Consider the following 21,426-nt stretch of genomic DNA (forward strand, 5'->3'; position numbering starts at 1 on the left):
TGAGGCTTGTGTCTCGTAGCTTTTTTTTTTTTTTTGCGGTACACAGGCCTCTCACTGTTGTGGCCTCTCCTGTTGTGGAGCACAAGCTCTGGACGTGCAGGCTCAGTGGCCATGGCTCACGGGCCCAGCCGCTCCGCGGCATGTGGGATCTTCCTGGACCAGGACATGAACCCACGTCCCCTGCATCGGCAGGCGGACTCTCAACCACTGCGCCACCAGGGAAGCCCGTGTCTCATATCTTAATAAGAATTCTCACCTGACTACAGCCATCACCAACTAACATCCCATTCAATTAATACAAATGCCTTTGGCTCTCCACATTTCTTAGTGATACCTAGTTTTTGCAGGCCTGTCTTGTCTCCTTTATGAAATTGAAAAAGCTTGCTTCTCCCATAAACCTTGTTGGAGGAACAAACTGGTCCATTCACAGGCCACTAGGCATGCCGTGCATATCCTTATCTTTACACATTTGCTTAGGTTAGCTTCATCTTCTGAAAATATCTTACCCCTGTCTCTAACTCTCAAAATGAAGTCCCACTTTCCCCATGAAGCAAGCCTCTTGTGATTACTCTAAACCACAGATGTAAATATTTTTACTTAGAGTTTGGATTTGGAAACACTCATTTGACCAAGCTGTTCTATTTTAAGAAATAAAGAACACACTAATAACTATCAATTCTCTGTACTAATATGCCAAAAGTATTTTAAAATATATTACTTTTTAAAGACTATCAGATGGCCTCAATTACATTTTTCTTAAAGTGAAGATTAAAACATATTCAGACTAACTTCTCAAACTAACTTCTATTCAGACTATGTATTAATAATATTAAGAATTATTTACTGCTACTATTTATTAAAAACATCAGGTACTTTGCTAAATGTTTCTATACTGACACTAGTATTTCTCACAAAAACTCCTGAAAGTAGGACTATTATTTTCATAGTAAGGGCAAGAGAACAGTGGGTCAGAAGTTACTTTTTCAACAAGTGTCAGAAGAGAATTCACACCCAGATTTATTTAATTCCAAAGCCTGTATTCTTTGCATGACACCAGCTGAGTCCTAGTGATACAGGCAGCCAGCCATGGCACAGAATATCCCATAGCTAACCTACAACTGACATGTAGGTATCTGGCTCTAAACTGTAAACTCAATTCAATTTGGATGTAAATAACTTAAGAACACAGACTACAGGGACCAATAACCCATGGAAAATAAGATCATTTTCACTATAAGAAAAAAAGTTATCAGAGTTATGGGGAGAGAATATGGCCACATATGCCAACGTACTGTAGGGAAAGAGGCCTCTTGCTGCCCCTTCCCAGCTACTGTTCTTGCCCAAGAGATTCCAGCAGCACAGGCAGCATACCTCTGAGCATTCCCCCAAGTATGTCTGCTGGCTACTTTGTCATTGGGCTTGACCAAAATTGTTTCCACAAACACAGCTGTCATTTCTCTCTGACCTGTAAAGCAGGGAATAAATGAAGACTTGGAACGCCATTTCTGAAACACTGCCAATCCCTATGTGGCTAGACTAATAAAAAACATCCTCTAGGCATTCAAATGAATTAAACAATTACTGAATTCCTACTGTGTACAAAGCAGTCAATAAATGCTTGCTAATGAAATGCTGGAACCTTTCATGGAATCCAAGAAAGGAACCATGGGGTCGTTACTGTTTAAAAAAAAAAAAAAAAAAGAAAGAAACTTAAAATCTTCCACTTTCATCTAGACCTTAGAGTAACTAAAATATAGCACCATCACCAAATGGTGTTTATTAATTACACTACACTCCTCTCTATGTGTGAGAAACAAAAGACAAATAAACAAATATATTTACGTTAAGAATGTAAATAATACATCAACATCATAGACAAGCAGATTGGTCAGGACATATTACGGCTTGATGAGTATGAGATATAATTTCTCATTTAACTCAGATAGGAGACCTTAGAGGGACGGGAAGGGAAGCAAGGAAGAAAGAGAGGGGGAGGGGAGGGGGAGGGGGAGAGGGAGAGAGAGAACGAGAGAAAGAAAAAGTTTTGCCTTTGAGAGAGAGGGAAAGGCTATGCTGCATAAGAAAAGAGAGAATGTAAAGCCCAATACAGAACTATTTTAAAAAGTAGGTAAGACTAGAACTACAATGTGATTCTAAGCTACATGAGAGCAGTGAAAAATGATAGAGCCCAAAGTAACATTCCAACTTAGCATCTTTAATGGTGGGGTCAGGAATTACTGGAAAGTTTCATGCCTGTATAAAAAATGTTTTGTGAAGCAGTAAACTTCTCTAAGGCAGACAAATTGAGGGGAGCAATGTGAATTACTAAAATATCTGAAATACACAGAACATTTAAGAAAAAAATATATCTAATACAAACACTAAAAATATAGGTAGCAAAATTATATCTGGCAGAGGGCCAATTGAATTGCTGGAGTCAAATCATGTTATTGTCAACATGACATATGTTTTAATATATATATGGTTAGGGGTCATCAGTTTTTTTTCTTTAGGACCTACTCTATTCTTAGATTATTGTGTTATTCTCCAAAGATTTCCTCAATAGAGGTTAAATTTAATTTGGTCTCTAAATTTTTTCAAATAAAGCATAAAGTCTAAATTAATATAGAATCAGATTTAGGAATTATGTTGCTGGACCCAGTAATGTGGTTCCAGGGTCGACAAGGAGTTTATTCAGTATTTTTACATTTCAAAAATCTCAATTTAATATATTTAACACCTTTTTCAAAAGTCTAAGTGAACCATGGTTAAAAATATCAGTGTCATTGGTAGGGAGTGCTATTGTTATTCAGCTCTGTATAGTAACTGTTCACTTCAGTTCTACAATGTCACTGACACTGTTTCAAAGCAAATACTCAGCACATTCTTACCCTGAAAAATTAAGACACACAAATCACAAGCAAAACAAACTTGAAAATTTCAAACTACTACATCCATACCAAAGTCTGTCAGTAAAAAGCAAGCACGATAAAAGAAAAGCACATCTATGGAGTCATGAAAAGCCATTTTCTCAGAAATATTTGTCAAAGATTTCTTACTTGAAAATTATACATACTCATTTTAAAAGAGGATAGTGATAATACATCCTGCCATTCAATTTTTTTTTTAAATTTTATTTATTTGGCTGTGCTGGGTGGTAGTTGCAGCACACAGGGTATTTCCTTGAAGTATGCGGGATCTAGTTCCCCAACCAGGGATCGAACCCTGGCCCCCTGCATTGGGAGCAGGGAGTCCCAACCACTGGACCACCAGGGAAGTCCCTGTCATTCAATTTTAATAACAATGAATCTAATGTAAAAATGTCAATTTAGAGTATGTCAAAGAAACTGATGAGGATTCTTAAATTTTAGATAACCTATTCCTATCAATTAAAAATGAAAGGCTATAAATTCCATACCTTTCCAACTGCTTCTGATGTTTCTCCTCCCTAGCCTGAGCCTTCATCTGTTGTACCTCAATAGTATCAGGCTTCCTTCTTCGCATGTATAGTTCATGGTTTCCCATGCATAAGGCCAAAATCCGCTTATTGATTCTCAGACGAGGTGCATAAAAAACAAAATCCTAAACATAAAGGAGCCCAAATTTAAAATCTTCATGAAGGACAGTCACTCTCACAATAATCTGTACTAAATTTCAACCTGTGCTATGACTTCTAATGTCATATTCCATATAGTTTAGAAATCATAAAATTTCTTCACTCCTCATGTATATGCCATACTTTCACATAACTGGTTTCTCACCTTTTCATTCCCTACCAGTTTTGTGGAGAAGCTAATGTTCTTACCATCTCAGTGCATTAAATGTCATTTATTCTTTTTTCTTCTCCAAAGAAACTATGAGCATCAGTTCCTTCACAGAGGAGGATTTTTTGTTTGTTTTGCCTTTTGCCATTAATCTCAAAACTGGACCTTTGTTCAAGGCTGTTAAGCTTTTTAACCTAGAAATGTTCTCCATATCTTTGTCTTTCCAATAACTGAGTTAAAATACTGGAGTATACTTGACACTAGAAGAATCAAAAAATCTATTTAAATATAAATATTTCTTAAGTTCAAGGTTTCAAGTTATGAAAATACAAAGTTCATAATGCAAAGCTCTATAAACAAGTTAATTTAGAGTAGGGCAACCTCTACTAATTCTAGCCACCAACATGTTTTTGTAAAATAGGAATGCTGATTGTTTTCAACAAACTCCTAATAAATATTACCTACCTTATAGTTAAATCTCGGTTAAAATAAAACTCTAGTAATTTACATGTTGTAAAAAGATTAAAACCTTGTATTCTTAATGTTAGTTCATCATTGGGAAAGTTAAACTATGAAAAGAGAATATTCCTCAGAAGCAATTCAATAAATGAACAATGCCATTCTTCAAGTGGTATCATAGCAAAGTGGCAGAAATTTAGAGTTAATACATAAAAGAATTTTACTTACAGGTGCCTTTTTGTCAATCGGCTTTATAACAAATTTTTTGTCATTAAATGAAATATTTCTGATTTCACTCCAGGGAAAACCAATTTTAGGTGTTAACCTTAAAAAATGAAAGCATCCCTTAAGATGAATGTATTCTCATTACAAAAAGAAACTGAACCATTCCAGTTAAGTCCAAAGCCCCCGTTGTCCATAATCCCCAATCCCAATCCCTCCCATCCAGAGCTAACCCCTCTTTCACATTCCCCATCTTATCTGTAGTCATAACTATAATAGGTACTCTTACAGAAACTCATTCAAAAATTTTCCAAAGGAAGAAAAAGAAGAAAAGATTTCATCCACAAAAATTACTCTTGAAGTCATTTTTGCTTTTCAATCAAAAATTTCAAAATTTTCTCTTCTGAATGATATAGCATTTTAACTTGCTTTGTAATATATGAAAAAATATACCAGAGTAAAATTAGTAAAATCCTCTCTTTCGGAGTTATTCTATTTGCTTAGGAATGTGTATTTTATTAGATACTTGTAAATAATGAAAATAAAATTCTGGAGCCAACTCAGAATAAAAAGAAACGTCTTAGGAGAAGGCATTACTGCCACAGACTTGGACGCTTATGTGATATGGTAAATTAAAGAAAGGAATAAAGCAATTGTAGCTATCATTACTGAAAAGTGCTCTAAGAGCCTGACATATATATTCCTGGTCAATTTCAAGGTAAAATTACACTGTTCATTATGCATGATACAGGAAGAATATTCTACTTCACTGATGTCTAAAAATATTCAAAACAATTCCTGAAGATAAATGTTCAAAGAAAAGTGTTACAAAATACAATAGATTATACACCTATTCATTGTCTCACTGCTCCTGATGTATACATGTTAATATCAATTTCAACCTACATGCCAGGCATAACATTTAAGGAATCACTCTTTATCTATGCAAGAACAAATTTTAATTAAGTTACTAGACATAACTCACAAGACATCAAGAAGTACACTTCAAATAAAAGTCAATCATTCTATTTAAAAAAAATACACTTGAGCACTCTGAAACTGCAAGATGTTGAGAAAACAGATATATGTTATCTGAGAGCCTATGTGGCACTAATGAATCTTTTAATTTGGGAGGGAAAAAAGCAGTTAAGAGTAATTTAGCCTAAAAAGAACTTTACAAACATAAGAGCAAAGCCATATAGAGCAATGAATAATGACTAGTTCACTATGCAACTAATTTACTTACTTGTCATCATGTTCATAAATATTCAGACCCAAAGCATCAACACCTAGCCACAATTCAGTTCCCTTTTTATTTTTTATTTCAAAATAGTTGACTCCATACATTTCTAGATCCTGTGCAATCTTCAGGTATTCCATCATAGAATCTTCCCTATTGAAATAAAGCTAATTTTAATATATATATAAGTAAAAGTAATACCAAACAAATTACAAAAACACTCTGGATTAAAATTTAGTGCTTTATATTTATTTATATAAGCCAAATAATCTGTTGGGGATAATCTGATGTGATAATAAATGTTATGGAAAAAAAACTTTAATTTGAGAAAAAATACTAAGAAAATAACCACCCAAATACCTTAGCATTCCTCTATGTTCTTCATGCCAGTTCTGTATTCTTTCTTCCCACTGTTCTTTTGTCAGTTTGTGTTGTTCCAAAACACTGCAAGGAAAAAAAAAAATCTATGAAAATGCCTCTAAGATTCAAATATTCTTTTTAAAAGTCTAGAATCATTCAGTACCTTAACTGTGGTGTTCACACAAAGCTATACACGTGATAAAACTGCACAGAATTAACAAATATATACATACACACAAATGACTGCAGTTAACACTGATGAAACCTGAATGGGGTCAGTGGATTGCATCAATGTCAATATCCTAGTTGTGATACTGTACTAAAGTCATGCAAGATGTTACCATTACGGAAGGCTGGGAGAAGGATACTCAAGACCCAGACCTCACTACCGTTTTTTACCACTGTGTGTGAATCTACAACTATCTCAAAATAAAAAGATTCTATGATCCTGAAACTATTTTACATAATATATGCTTTTAAGATAGTTATGTGGCTAGTTTATGGGAATTCAAATGTTTGAAATGAGTAAAATATTGGGCCAAAAAAAGGGAAAATGACTTCCTCATGATTAATAAAAAAAAAAATTAGACAAGAACAGACTGAAAATCAGAATTCTTGGGTCTTAATTCTTCTATGACTCTATGTATTTACTTTCTTTGCTGCTAAATTTAATTTTGTTATTTTCTATCAGTAATACTTTTATATAAGAAGTATACAAGTGAAAAGGCATTTTTTTCACCACCCCCTCAACACTTCAAATAATTTATTAGTTTCTTTTGTATCCTTCCAGTGTTTCTTCTGCAAATGTAAGCAAACACAAACATTCTCATTTTCAACGACTAATATTTTAACACCAAATGAGCAAATTCAGCATGCATATAATTTACCTGCTGTGTTCACTATCCCACTATGTATTTCTATTCTCCTTGGGAATTATGATGATAATTATCCACCTTTATTGATGAATACTCAGATCCTATTATACTGATAGCAAAAGCTGTGGTATTAAATTTTTTTTTTACTATGTAAAAATTTTAAGGTAAACCCACAGATTTCTTAGCAGCATAAAGGAATCTTGGGATATAATCTTCCCTTGGACAAGTTGCTCACTATTTAGAGTGAATTCCTTAATGGGGCCTCAGACAGACCATGATGTTTTTACTACACACCATTTTTAAGCTCTTGCTTTTGAGGAGATTTTTGTCTTCCTCTTTACAGCATTTAAGTTTCCACATTTTTCTTGTCTTTATACTCTCTCTTGCCATCTGGCCTCTGTGCTCACCAAGAGGCAAGCCTTGAGGGCATAATCAGTGCAGCCAATTGCAGATATTACAATGTTAACTAAATTTGAAGGTATGGATTAATTAAATTAAATGTCACTAAGATTTATGTTCTAGCTTTTTATATTCTGCATTTCAAATCTCATTCGTTTGCATTTTGTGTAATGTGCTTGTATTATTAATCTGCATGACTGGTTTGCAGGTATCCAAAAATTCCCACTTTGGAAAAGGATCTGAAAAAGAATGGATATATATATATGTATAACTGAACCACTATGCAGTACACCTGAAACTAATACAACATTATAAATCAACTATACCCCAATACAAAATAAAAATTAACTTTTAAAAAAGAGATAAAAACTAAAAAAAAAGGAAAAAAATCCCATTTTTTTTTCCTTCTGTCCAGGAAAAAGGAGGAGATCTTCACGGTAAGGCTAATCTGTCCCACCTGGCTTTAAATCTGTCTATTTGGGACTTTAAAAGACTTATTCCTCTATCTTCTCAGGATCTTCACTCCATCATTTATTGTCCCCTGCCTACATATATTACCAGATACAGGCATACCACAGAGATATTTTCGGTTCATTTCCAGACCACCACAAGAAAGCAAGTCACACAAATTTTTTGGTTTCCCAGTGCATATAGAGATTATGGTTATACTATACTGTAGTCTATTAAGTGTGCAATAGCATTACATCCATAGAGACAATGTACATACCTTAATTTAAAAATACTTTATTGCTAAAAAATGCTAACCACCATCTGAGGCTTCAGGGAGTCATAATCGTTTTGCTAGTGGAGGGTTTGAAATATTGCGAGAGCTACCAAATGTGACACAGAGACATGAAGTGAGCTAAAGCTGCTGGAAAAAATAGTGCTAAAAGACTTGCTTGATGCAGGGTTGCCATGAACCTTCAATTTGTAAAAAACACAATACCTAAAGCGCACAATAAAGCAAAGTACGAAAAAAGGAGGTATGCCTATATACTTATTTGTGTTAAGAGGGCAAAGATCACATCCATGTTGCTCACCACTTATGCCCAGTGCCAGAACAAAAGAGGCAAAAATCTGTAGAGTGAATAAAGGAATTAATTCTTTTCCATCTTTTAAAGAACATGTCTATAAACTCATGCTTCCCTCCTCTTAGTATTTTTCTTTGTCACAGCCAAATTTCTTTCATAAACTGTTCATATTCACCATCCTTCATTTCCATACCTCACATCACCACCCCCAGTCCACCACAATCTGGCTTCAACTCCCAACAATCTGCTGAAACTGCTCTTATACTAGGGATATTTCAAACTCAATAGGTTCAAAGCTGAAATCTTCCTCCTCTGAAATGTGTTCCTTCTCCTCTTACCTTGAAAAGGTATTACAAACCACCCAAATGCCCAAGTCAGAAACCTGGTACACAAAAACTTATGTATATCTAGCTCTTTCTAAACGAGAGGGATACTATCTGGTGGAGCTGATTATTCCTATCAGCAGACTACTAAACTCTACTGTGGGAGAACAGATTGCTTATCTGGGTTTTTCAACACAAGAATTATAAACATCCAACAAAATCATCAAATTATTGTGTTTGATTTAGGTTCACCAAATAAGCTGATTACTAATTTTCCCCCAGATACTTAGTGATAAAAGTTTGTTATATACTATGCATGGAATAAATCAACGACTGAAGGTATCTTCTCCATTCTAAACCAAAAACTTAGTATTCTAACTTTATAAGTCTCTTTTAAACTTAGATAGCTTGAATTAGTCCTCCTTAGACGAACAACTTGAAGGACACCTGACTGGACCCTCAAAGTTAAAGACCAAATCTTTTTTTTTTTTTGGCTGTACGCGGGCCTCTCACTGTTGTGGCCTCTCCTGTTGTGGAGCACAGGCCCCAGATGAGCAGGCCCAGCGGCCATGGCTCACGGGCCCAGCTGCTCCGCAGCATGTGGGATCTTCCTGGACCGGGGCACGAACCCATGTACCCTGCATCGGCAGGCAGACTCTCAACCACTGCGCCACCAGGGAAGCCCTAAAGACCAAATCTTGAACAGCATGTGCTATCTTCCTTCTTCTAAATAGAATGGGTTACAGCACATATGCATGTAAAAGAAGTTAAATTAATTGTGTTTACGTGATTCCAGTATCAAAAAATATTTTTTTAATCACATGACTATTAAATGTAAGCCAATTACTTCATCTGGTACTCACCCAAACAGCAATCTGATCTAACACTGAAAGAACAACTATGTTATACTTGTTCAGATAAAACATGACTATTTTATGAACAATTAACAATTTTAAGGGTAATTTTGATTATATAACAGTTACCTTATGTTCTGATTTAAAAACTAATCTGCTGGCATTTTACTATATATAAATTATACCTCAATTAAAATAAAAACTTTTAACTGAAATGAAATTCTACTGTACCAGTAATCAGTTACTCAATTTAGTGCTTAAAAAATCTGAGAAAAGGAATTTTGGGCTGGAATAATCATCAAAAACAAACAGAGACTAGTAAGTATCTCATATTCCTGATTCTTTCAGTGAACAACATGCATTATTTTACCTTCTAAGATAACTATTATTGTTGTAATATTAAAGAGCAGAACAGTATAACATTTAATAATCAATTATTAAAGCTATTGTACTTAAGGGTACCTATAAAGCATATAACAACAGAATATAATTTATTAGCCAAAGATAATCGTTAATGCTTACAACCAAAGGAAATTAATTAAAAGTAGACAAAGTAGTTTTGTCTTCCTTCATATTTAGTACCTATGAAAAAGAAATTATACCTAAGGGCTTAAATACTATGAGGAAGTGATAGAGAACTGAAATTTTAGGTTAATATACAGTTTTGCCTTTAAATAGAAATTTTGAAATTCAGGAATCTGAGCTAAGAATTGTAATAACTTCTCTGGATTCTAAAGAAAAATCCCAAGTACATTCTAATATCAGGGTCATGTACACTACTATAATTCAGAACTGAGATATTTAAAAGTAACATTTGATGTACTTTCTAGATTTTATAAATAATACTACCAACTAACACTTGTATTCACAATTAAAATTGTAAAGCATACAGTTCATGAACTGTAATCAAAAACAGTAAGGTTGACAGAGCACAACTGTTATCCCCAGTTTGCAGACTCAGACACTGAGGCTTAGAGAGTTTAAGTTATGTACTAAGGCCACAAAATTAGCAAAGGGTAGAATTAGCATTCAAAATCTAGGTCTTCTGCTAATGATGTTTTCCATGTTTTCCATGCCATGCTACTTTAAAATAACTGTTATATTGAAACCGAGTCCCCCTAAACCAAGTTCTCTTACTGCGTTTTTCATTAATCTCTCTATCCAAAACTTTATTCCCTTTCCTTGTCCCCTCTGACCTCAATCCTGTGCTAAGTAAACACTAATCAACCAAGTCAGATGACTAAAGTTGCTAATGTCCTACTGTCGCTAACATTGTTAATGTACTAAAGTTGCTATTATAGATATCATCATTAGTGTACAAACTCAGGTTGTTTCTCCAGGGCAAGATGAGCTAACAGACCCTCAAGCCACAGACCACTAGTCAGAGAATCTTAAACCACAGACTTCTGACTCCCAAACTGTCACAAGACAATGATTAATTCTAGCCTCTTTATTCTTCCCCTTTAAAAAGCCCCTAACTCAAAGACCAAGTGGCAGTGGATCTGAGGCTTGTCTCCCACTCCCTTGCTTGGTACCCTGCAATAAATGTTACACTTTCCTTCACCACAACCAGGTGTCAGTAGACTGGCTTTCCTGCCTGGTCTGGTGAGCAGACCCGAGTTCAGCAGAGACAGCAGTATGCTGCAGATGAGAACAGAGCCCTAGACTAGGAGTCTGAAAACCGAGTTTTAAAAGTCTTTTGAAAAGTTAGAAACTTAACTTTAATTCTGCGGAGGAAATATAGCCTGGCACTTATTATTTTCAAAAGCATTTATTAAGCAACTATCTACCTGTGTGAGAATTTTTACTAATGAGCAACAATAGTCATGTCTTCCTCAAGCCCAAATTATCACTGCCTCCATTTATTGCTTATCTTGTGGGAATGAGAAGAGGCAGAAACTTTAAGTAATTACAGAGTATATAAATCTATGTAGCTTCTGGGTCATAACTTTTAAAACTATACACTCCAGCTGGCAACTTAAAAATCTAAAACAAACAACAACAAAAAAAAACACAACCATTTACAAACTTCTAAAATATGATTTTTCAGAGACTATAACATAAAAGCACGTTTCACTTACCGCTGGGGTAGGAGTCTATCATTAGCCAGGTAGCCTGGCTTATGAATCTCTTTATTAAAATCTCCATACTTGGCTTGGACAGCATAGGAAGCCAAAAGAACTGCAGTTTCTGGTGGACAATATATCTCATCATTTAAGATAGCTTCTTTAACTTGCAAGAAGAAAAGTCTCTGGGTTATTTCTTGAATTAATTCTTCAGAAACATCTTCAGGAAAGAATTTAGCTCTAAATTTGAACTGCAAAGGATTCTCTTTTTTAACATCTTGCTGTGTCACCTGAAACAGTAATTTCAAGTACTGTCAAAAATATTAAGTTCACAATAACTGACCACAGTCACATAAACTTCTCTTTGGAACAAAGTAGGATGTAAAACGTAAGTATGATTCTAAATCTATTAAGATTCTAAACCCGTAAAAAATGTATGTGTGAAAAAGATTCTATGCTCATGAATGCGACCGGTAGTTCACAGATCCTAACTAATAACTAAATTGAAATTTCTCTTGAGAAGCTTATCCTTAAGATGTTTAAATTAAGGTCAAAGTACTAAGTAACACCTCATAGTATTTTTTACTTCTGAGTTTTCAAATAGCAAAAATGAACATTTCTGTTTTCGAAGATGGTAAGTTGATGGTACCTTACTAAATTAAAAGACATGATACCTCTAATGATTCACAGAGATAACTGTAAAAAGAAGCTTGAACTCCGTCAGACTCTGAGCTTTTCTGGCACAAATTCATGACCATGATAACTTCAAAGAACCTTAATTATTAGCTGGATGTTATCATACATGCTTTACCTTTTTATTTAGTTTAAGCCATGTAGAATAGCCCTTGCTGTCCACATACTGCAGCCCAAAAAACCAGACTTCACGCAAACCAACCGTTTTCACCACCTTAAAAAAAAAAAAAAGCCAATTTCAGTTCAACACTCACATTATAACTGGATGGCACTATACTTCAAAAGAAGAACAAAACTACACAGAAATTATAGGTTTATTCTTTTGCTACAGAAAAGATCTTTCCTAAACTTAACATAGTGATTAAAGGAACGTTTCTGAAAATTTAAATTCAGGTTTTGTTTATTAAAAAATGTAGTGTCATTTCAATCTTATTTGATCCACTTTTTTGTATGTCCTTTTCCTTCTCATCTCCCATCATGACCCAAACATAAAAAGAAGAATCTGGGGAACAGACACAGAGCTGTCATAATCCCACTTTTCCTATTTCAGTTTAGCACCCCACCCCTAAAACTATACTATTAGGTAGCCCAGACAATAGTATCATTTTGGTGATAAGAGTCTCTGAGGACATGTAAATGCCACGCCTCAGGGTATCCAGCTGCTGATTTCACCCCCATTCCTACTTCCCTTCATTCACCATCATATATTCTATGTTCTACCCTCACTGAGCAAAAAACCATCCTTGGAACATGCCATAAATTTTACATTTCTACACCTTTGGTCGTGTTTCTTCCCCTGTCTAGAATGTTTCTTCTGTACTTTTACCACCTGTTAAATAATGTATTCCTCAAGGCCCAGCTCAACTAACATGCTTCCGTGAATGAAGCTTTCCTATCATCTAGATAAAATTAATCACTTGATCATTGATAATCCCATAGTACTTTACCTATACTGCTATTTGAACATTTATTTTATCATAATTAACTATTCTTAGTAGAGTGTCTATTTACCCTCCTTGACTGTTTAAAACTAAGAGCAGAGATTACTGCCTTATTCATCTTAATATCCATGTCATCTCCAAGAATGATTAGCCTGTGGTAGGTACTCAGCAGTATTAGGGTAAATAAAGTGGTAAACTAGGATTATTAATCTACACCTAGGATGAGGCCAACAAAAATATATTTTTAATTCTATATTTAAAATAAAATGAGGGAGGTGAGAGTTTAAGATTTTAAAAGCTTTACAAAAAGATTCAACATTAGTTCTTAAGTAATAAACATTCTTGGTTTAAAATAAACAATAAATATTTCTTTTTACTTTTTTTGGCTTTAAAAACCTTTTTATTATTGAAAACTTCAAACATATACAAATAAACAGAATAGTACAATAGTGTAAATGTACTCATCAGTCAGCTTTAATAGATAGAAACTCATGGCCAGTTTTGCTTCATCTACAGCACCTCTCCCCTCTCAGATTGTTTTGAAGCATATCCCAGATACACCATTTTATTTGTAAATACTTTACTTTAAAATTCTTAAACATAAGGAGTCTTATAAAAACAAAAATAAAACATTACAATACCATTATCACACCAGAAAGACTTAACAGTTCCCTAATATGCTGAAATTTCTGTGGCTATTTTTAAAATATATATTTTTTTTACAGTTAATTTATTCCACTTAGGATCTGAATGAGATTTACAAATTGCATTTGTTTATCATTTTAAGTCATTTTTTAAAATTGTTTTATGTTGTAGTAAATTTGTATTATAACAATTTAAAACCATGTTTTGTTCATTCATACCCTCAGAGAGTTGTAGAATCTTTCATTTTTTAAACCATAGTTAAAATACCATTATTCACACCTAAAAAAATTAGCAGTTATTTCTTGCTATCAAATATCTAGACAAGTTTTTCTTGTGAATTTTTCTTAATAGTTGGCTTCTTGAGCCACAATCCAAACTCCACACTTTTTATTTGATTGGTGTATCTTTTTTTTTTTTTTTCGGTAGGCAGGCCTCTCACTGTTGTGGCCTCCCCCGTTGCGGAGCATAGGCTCCGGACGCGCAGGCTCAGCGGCCATGGCTCACAGGCCCAGCCACTCCGTGGCATGTGGGATCTTCTCAGACCGTGGCACGAACCCGTGTCCCCTGCATCGGCAGGCGGACTCTCAACCACTGCGCCACCAGGGAAGCCACGGTATATCTCTCTTAATGTTAACTCTTTCTTACAGTTTTCTCTTTAGTTTTTTCCCTTTCTATCTTATTTCTGTATTTAATTTTTCACATCTTTATTGGAGTATAAATGCTTTACAATGTTGTCTTAGTTTCTGTTGTACAACAAAGTGAATCAGCTACATGTATACATATATCCCCATATCCTCTCCCTCTTGAGCCTCCCTCACACACTCCCTATCCCACCCCTCTAGGTCGTCACAAGGCATCGAGTTGATCTTGTGCTATGCGGCACCTTCCCACTAGCCATCCATTTTACATCATGTAGCATATATATGTCAGTGCTACTCTCTCATCTCATCCCAGCTTCCCCCCACCAACCCCCGCCGTGCCCTGAAGTCCATTTTCTACGTCTGCGTCTTTATTCCTGACCTGCTACGAGGTTCATCAGTACCGCTTTTTAAAATTCCATATATATGTGTTAGCATACGGTATTTGTTTTTCTCTTTCTGACTTACTTCACTTTGTAAGACAGACTCGAGGTCCATCCACCTCACGACAAAGAACTCAATTTCGTTCTTTTTATGGCTGAGTAATATTCCTTTTTTTTTATGTGCCACATCTTCTTTATCCATCCATCTGTTGATGGACATTTAGGTTGCTTCATGTCCTGGCTATTGTAAACAGTGCTGCAATGAACATTGTGGTACACGACTCTTTTTGAATTTTGGTTTTCTCAGGGTATATGACCAGTAGTGGGATTGCTGAGTCATAGAGTAGCTCTATTTTTAGTATTTTAAGGAATGTCCATACTGTTCTCCATAGTGGCTGTATCAATTTACTTTCCCACCAACAGGGCAGGAGGGTTCCCTTTTCTCCACACCCTCTCCAGCATTTACTGTTTCTACATTTTTTGATGATGGCCATTCTGACTGGTGTGAGGTGATACATCATTGTGGTTTTGATTTGCATTTCTCTAGTGATAAGTGATGTTGAGCATCTTTTCATGTATTTGTTGGCCATTTGCATGTCTTCTATGGAGAAATGTCTATTAAGGTCTTTTGCCCATTTTTTGATTGTGTTGTTTGTTTTCATGACATTGAGCTGCATGAGCAGCTTCTATATTTTAGAGATCAATCCTTTGTCAGTTGCTTCATTTGCAAATATTTTTTCCCATTCTGAGGGTTGTCTTTGAGTCTTGTTTATGGTTTACTTTGCTGTGCAGAAGCTTTTAAGTTTCATTAGGTCCCATTTTTATTTTTGTTTTTATTTCGCTTACTCTAGGAGGTGGGTAAAAAAGAATCTTGCTGTGATTTACGTCATACAGTGTTCTGCCTATATTTTCCTCTAAGAGTTTTACAGTGTTTGGCCTTACATTTAGGTCTTTAATCCATTTTGAGTTAATTTAGTGTGTTCTAACTTCATTCTTTTACATGCAGCTGTCCATTTTTCCCAGCACCACTTATTGAAGAGGCTGTCTTTTCTCCATTGTATATTCTTGCCTCCTTTATCAAAGATAAGGTGACCATATGTGTGTGGGTTTATCTCTGGGCTATCTATCCTGTTCCATTAATCTATATTTCTGTTTTTGTGCTGGTACCATACTGTCTTGATTACTGTAGCTTTGTAGTATAGCCTGAAGTCAGGGAGCCTGATTCCTCCAGCTCCTTTTTTCTTTATCGACATCGCTTTGGCTATTTGGGGTCGTTTGTGTTTCCACACGAAATGTAAAATTTTTGTTCTAATTCTGTGAAAAATGCCATTGGTAATTTGGTACGGATTGCACTGAATCTGTAGACTGCTTTGGGTACTATAGTCATTTTCAATCCAGAAGCATGGTATATCTCTCCATCTGTTTATGTTATCTTTGTTTTCTTTCATCAGTGTTTTAACAGTTTTCTGAGTACAGGTCTTTTGCCTCCTTAGGTAGGTTTATTCCTAGGTATTTTATTCTTTTTGTTGCGATGGTAAATGGGATTGTTTCCTTAATTTCTCTTTCTGATCTTTCGTTGTTGGTGCATAGGAATGCAAGAGATTTCTGTGCATTAATTTTGTACCCTGCAACTTTACCAAATTCACTGATTAGTTCTAGCAGTTTTCTGGTGGCACCTTTAGGGTTTTCTATGTATAGTATCATGTCATTGGCAAACAGCGACAGTTTTACTTCTTCTTTTCCAATTTGGATTCCTCTTATTTCTTTTCCTTCTCTGACTGCCATGGCTAGGAATTCCAATACTATGTTGAATAACAGTGTTGAGAGTGGACATCCTTGTCTTGTTCCTGACCTTAGAGGAAATGCTTTGTTTTTCACCACTGAGAATGATGTTTGCTGTGGGTTTGTCATATATGGCTTTTATTATGCTGAGGTAGGTTCCCTCTATGCCCACTTTCTGGAGAGTTTTTATCATTAAATGGGTGTTGAATTTTGTCAAAAGCTTTTTCTGCCTCTAGTGATACGATCATATGGTTTTTATTCTTTAATTTGTTAATATAGTGTATCACATTGATTTTTTGCCTATACTGAAGAATCCTTGCATCCCTGGGATAAATCCCACTTGATCATGATGTATGATCCTTTTAATGTGTTGTTGGATTCTGTTTGCTAGTATTTTGTTGAGGATTCTTGTGTCTATGTTCATCAGTGATATTGGTCTATAATTTTCTCTTCTGTGATATATTTGTCTGGTTTTGGTATCAGGGCGATGGTGGCCTCATAGAGCGAGTTTGGGAGTGTTCCTCCCTCTGCAATTTTTTGGAAGAGTTTGAAAAGGATAGGTGTTAACTCTTCTCTAAATGTCTGATAGAATTCACCTGTGAAGCCATCTGGTCCTGGACTTTTGTTTGTTGGAAGATTTTTAATTACAGCTTCAACTTCACTACCTGTGACTGGTCTGTTTATATTTTCTAATTCTTCCTGGTTCAATCTTGGAAGCTTGTACTTTTTCCAAGAATTTGTTCCTTTCTTCCAGGTTGTCCATTTTATTGGCATATAGTTGCTTGCAGTACTTTCTTATGATCTTTTGTATTTCTGCAGTGTCAGGTATAATCTCTCCTTTGTCATTTCTAATTTTATTGATTTGAGTCCTCTCCCTTTATTTCTTGATGAGTCTGGCTAATGGTTTATCAATTTTGGTTATCTTCTCAAAGAAACAACTTTTAGTTTTATTAATCTTTGCTATTGTTTTCTTCATTTCTATTTATCTCTGCTCTGATCTTTATGATTTCTTTCCTTCTAGTAACTTTGGGTTTTCCTTTTTCTTCTTTTTCTAGCTGCTTTAGGTGTAAGGTTAGATTGTTTATTTGAGATTTTTCTTGTTACTTAAGGTGAGTTTGAATTGCTATGAACTTCTCTCTTAGAACTGCTTTTGCTGCGTCCCATAGGTTTTGGCTCATCGTGTTTTCCTTGTCATTTGTTTCTAGGTATTTTTTTAATTTCTTCTTTGATTTCTTCAGTGATCTCATTCTTTAGCAGCACACTGTTTAGCCTCCATGTATTTGTGTTTTTTACTGTTTTTTTTTCCTGTAATTGATTTCTAATCTCATAGCATTGTGGTTGGAAAAGATGCTTAATACAATTTCAACTTTCTTAAATTTTCCAAGGCTTGATTTGTGACCCAAGATGTGATCTATTCTGGAGCACATTCCATGTGCACTTGAGAATAAAGTATATTCTTCCGTTTTCCAGTGGAATTTCCTAAAAATATCAATTAAATCTATCTGGTCTATTGTGTCATTTAAAGCTTGTGTTTCCTTATTTATTTTCTGTCTAGATGATCTACTGGTGTAACTAGGGTGTTAAAGTCCCCCACTACTGTTGTGTTACTGTCGATCTCTCCTTTTATGGCTGTTAGCATTTGCCTTATGTATTGACGTGCTCCTATGCTGGGTGCATAAATATTTATAATTGTTAAGTTTTCCTCTTGGATTGATCCCTTGATTATGTAGTGTCCTTTCTTAACTCTTGTAATAGTCTTCACCTTAAAGTCTATTTTATCTGATATGAGCATTGCTAATCCAGCTTTCTTGTGATATCCATTTGCATGGAATATCATTTTCCATCCCCTTACTTTCAGTCTGTATGTGTCCCTAGGTCTGAAGTGGGTTTCTTGTAGACAACATATATAAGGATCTTGTTTTTGTATCCATTCAGCCAGTCTGTGTCTTTTGTTTGGAGTATTTGATCCATTTACATTCAAGGCAATTATCGATATGTATGTTCCTATTACCATTTTCTTAATTGATTTGGGGTTGTTTTTGTGGGTCTTTTTCTTCTCTTGTGTTTTCCACTTAGAGAAATTCCTTTAGCATTTGTTGTAAAGTTGCTTTGCTGGTGCTGAATTCTCATAGCTTTTGCTTGTCTGTAAAGCTTTTGATTTCTCCATCAAATCTGAATGAGATCCTTGCCAGGTAGAGTAATCTGGGGTGTAGGTTTTTCCCTTTCATCACTTTAAATATGTCCTGCCACTCCCTTCTGGCTTGCAGAGTTTCTGCTGAAAGATCAGCTGTTAACCTTATGGGGATTCCATTGTATGTTATTTGTTGCTTTTGCCTCTTTTAACATTTTTTTCTTTTTATTTAATTTTTGATAGTTTGAGTAGTATGTGTCTCAGCATTTTTCTTTTGGGTTTATCCTGTATGGGACTCTGCATGGGACTTGACTATTTCCTTTCCCATGTTAGGGAAGTTTTTGACTATAATCTCTTCAAATATTTTCTCAGACCCTTTCTTTTTCTCTTCTTCTTTGGGACCCCTATAATTCCAATGTTGGTGGGTGCATTTCATGTTGTCCCAGAGGTCTCTGAGACTGTCCTCTATTCTTTTCATTCTTTTTTCTTTATTCTGCTCCCCGGCAGTTATTTCCACCATTTTATCTTCCAGCTCACTTATCCGTTCTTCTGCCTCAGTTATTCTATTGATTCCTTCTACAGTATTTTTAATTTCAGTTATTGTGTTGTTCATCACTGTCTGTTTGCTCTTTAGTTCTTCTAGATCCTTGTTAAACACTTCTTGTATTTTCTCCATTCTGTTTCCAAGATTTTGGATCATCTTTACTATCATTACTCTGAATTCTTTTTCAGGTAGGTTGCCTATTTTGTCTTCATTTATTTGGTCTTGTAGGTTTTTACCCTGCTCCTTCATCTGTAACATATTTTTTGTCATTTCTTTTTTTTTTTTGATGGGTAGGGCTGTATCCCTGTCTTACTGGTTGTTTGGCCTGAGGCGTCCAGCACTGGCGTTTGCAGGCAGTTGCGTAGAGCTGGGTCTTGGTGCCAAGATGAGGACCTCCAGGAGGCCTCACTCCAATTAATATTCCCTGGGGTCTGAGGTTCTCTGTTAGTCCAGTGGTTTGAACTCGGCGCTCCCACCGCAAGAACTCGGGCCCAATCTCTGGCCTGGGAACCGAGATCCCACAAGCTGGGTGGCATGGCCAAAAAAAAAAAAAAAGAGAGAGAGAAAAAGGAGCAGTACAATAACAAAGAATAAAGATAAAAATATATTAGGAAAAATAATAATATAATTGAAACAAACTGCAACAAGGTAAAACTAAACCACAACAGCAAAAAAAAAAAAAAAAAAAAGAGGTGGGGGGAACAAGCCAAAAGGAGCAGAACAATAACAAAGTATAAAGAATAAAATAAAATTAGAAAAATAAAAGATTTATTAGAAAAAATATAAATATAAATGAGTCAGCACCAAGGTAAAACAGAACCCCAGTCTAAAAGAAAAAAAAAAAAAGAAGGAAAAAAAGCCTTGGTTATGGGGAGCAGAGTTTAGTCGGGGGGTGGAACTTAGGCAGGGGTGGGGTTTAGGGTGGAGCAGGGGCCTAGTTGGGGTGGGGGGTGACGTTTGAGCATGGGGCGGGGTCTAGGCTCAAAATATATATATTTTTTTAATTTCATTTTTTATGTAGCAGGTTCTTATTAGTTATCTAATTTATACATATTAGTGTATATATGTCAAAAATCTAAAAACATATCAGGCTTTTGGTTTCAAGAGAGCAAACTGAACCCTTCAGTTTACTTTCCCTGTTTAAAAATTTCACTGGCATGACACATGCAAAAAATTAAAAACAAGAAAAAAAAATTTAGCTGTGCTAGGAAAGGTTACCACGTTAAAAAAAAAAAAAACTGAGAAATTTCTGAATGATATAGGATACAAAGACCCACACTGATGGCAAATGCCAATCAATGCCAAACAACCAAAACTTTTTTTTTTTAATTTTTATTTATTTTTTTGGCCGCATCTGGTTTTCATTGCTTCAACGTGGGCTTTCTCTAGGTGCTGCGAGCCGGGGCTACTTTTCGTTGCAGTACGCAGGCTTCTCATTGCCGTGGCTTCTCTTGTTGCGGAGCACAGGCTCTAGGCGCGTGGGCTTCAGTATTTGCAGCACGCAAGCTCAGTAGTTGCAGCACGTGGATCCTAGAGAGTGTGGGCTCCAGTAGTTGTGGCGCTCAGGCTCAGCAGCTGTGCACAGGCTTAGTTGCTCCGTGGCATGTGGGATCTTCCCAGACCAGGGATCAAACCTGTGTCCCCTGCATTGGCAGGTGGATTCTTAACCACAGCACCACCAGGGAAGTCACAACCAAAACTTTAATGTGGACAAAAGAGACCCCAGATAATTCAACTTTGGCAAAAGATAGGTTGTCCCAACAGCTCCACAGAAAACATTCCAGCTCAGAGTGGCAGAAGTAGGAAATGTCAAGAGCAGCAGAGAGAAGTGTACCAAAGCGCAGGCTTCAGCTTCTGTTTCTAGGCTTTTTGTGATTCACAATGCTAAGTAAAAGGGGGATTTGCCACAGTGGGGCACAAGGGACAGTCTCTTAGCGAACTTCAGACTATCACACACAAACCAGGAAAAATGAGAGCACAGTTGTGAAATTCCTTAAGAGGCCCCATCTTTCCCTACCTCTAAAAGTGTTCTAGGAAACTTTAGATCATGAACTTACAAGTAAAAACATACTTGGG

The 21,426-nt window shown here is 35.7% G+C and overlaps 1 protein-coding gene across 3 annotated transcripts in view; it reads right to left on the reverse strand.

The window, feature by feature from the left end:
• The window catches only part of RDX (radixin), a 103,351-nt gene that overhangs the window by 49,867 nt on the left and 32,058 nt on the right, over positions 1–21,426 (reverse strand). For all 3 annotated transcript variants that reach the window (XM_079930018.1, XM_079930016.1, XM_079930017.1), the window contains exons 4-9: positions 12,405–12,500; positions 11,609–11,883; positions 6,046–6,129; positions 5,692–5,838; positions 4,452–4,548; positions 3,419–3,582 (exon numbers count right to left, since the gene is read on the reverse strand). In XM_079930018.1, coding sequence (XP_079786144.1) covers positions 3,419–3,582; positions 4,452–4,548; positions 5,692–5,838; positions 6,046–6,129; positions 11,609–11,883; positions 12,405–12,500 — 863 coding nt within the window. The remainder of the gene's footprint in view (positions 1–3,418; positions 3,583–4,451; positions 4,549–5,691; positions 5,839–6,045; positions 6,130–11,608; positions 11,884–12,404; positions 12,501–21,426) is intronic.

The sequence above is a fragment of the Stenella coeruleoalba genome, assembly GCF_951394435.1.
Source record: "Stenella coeruleoalba genome assembly, chromosome: 8".
Taxonomy (NCBI): Eukaryota; Metazoa; Chordata; class Mammalia; order Artiodactyla; family Delphinidae; genus Stenella; species Stenella coeruleoalba.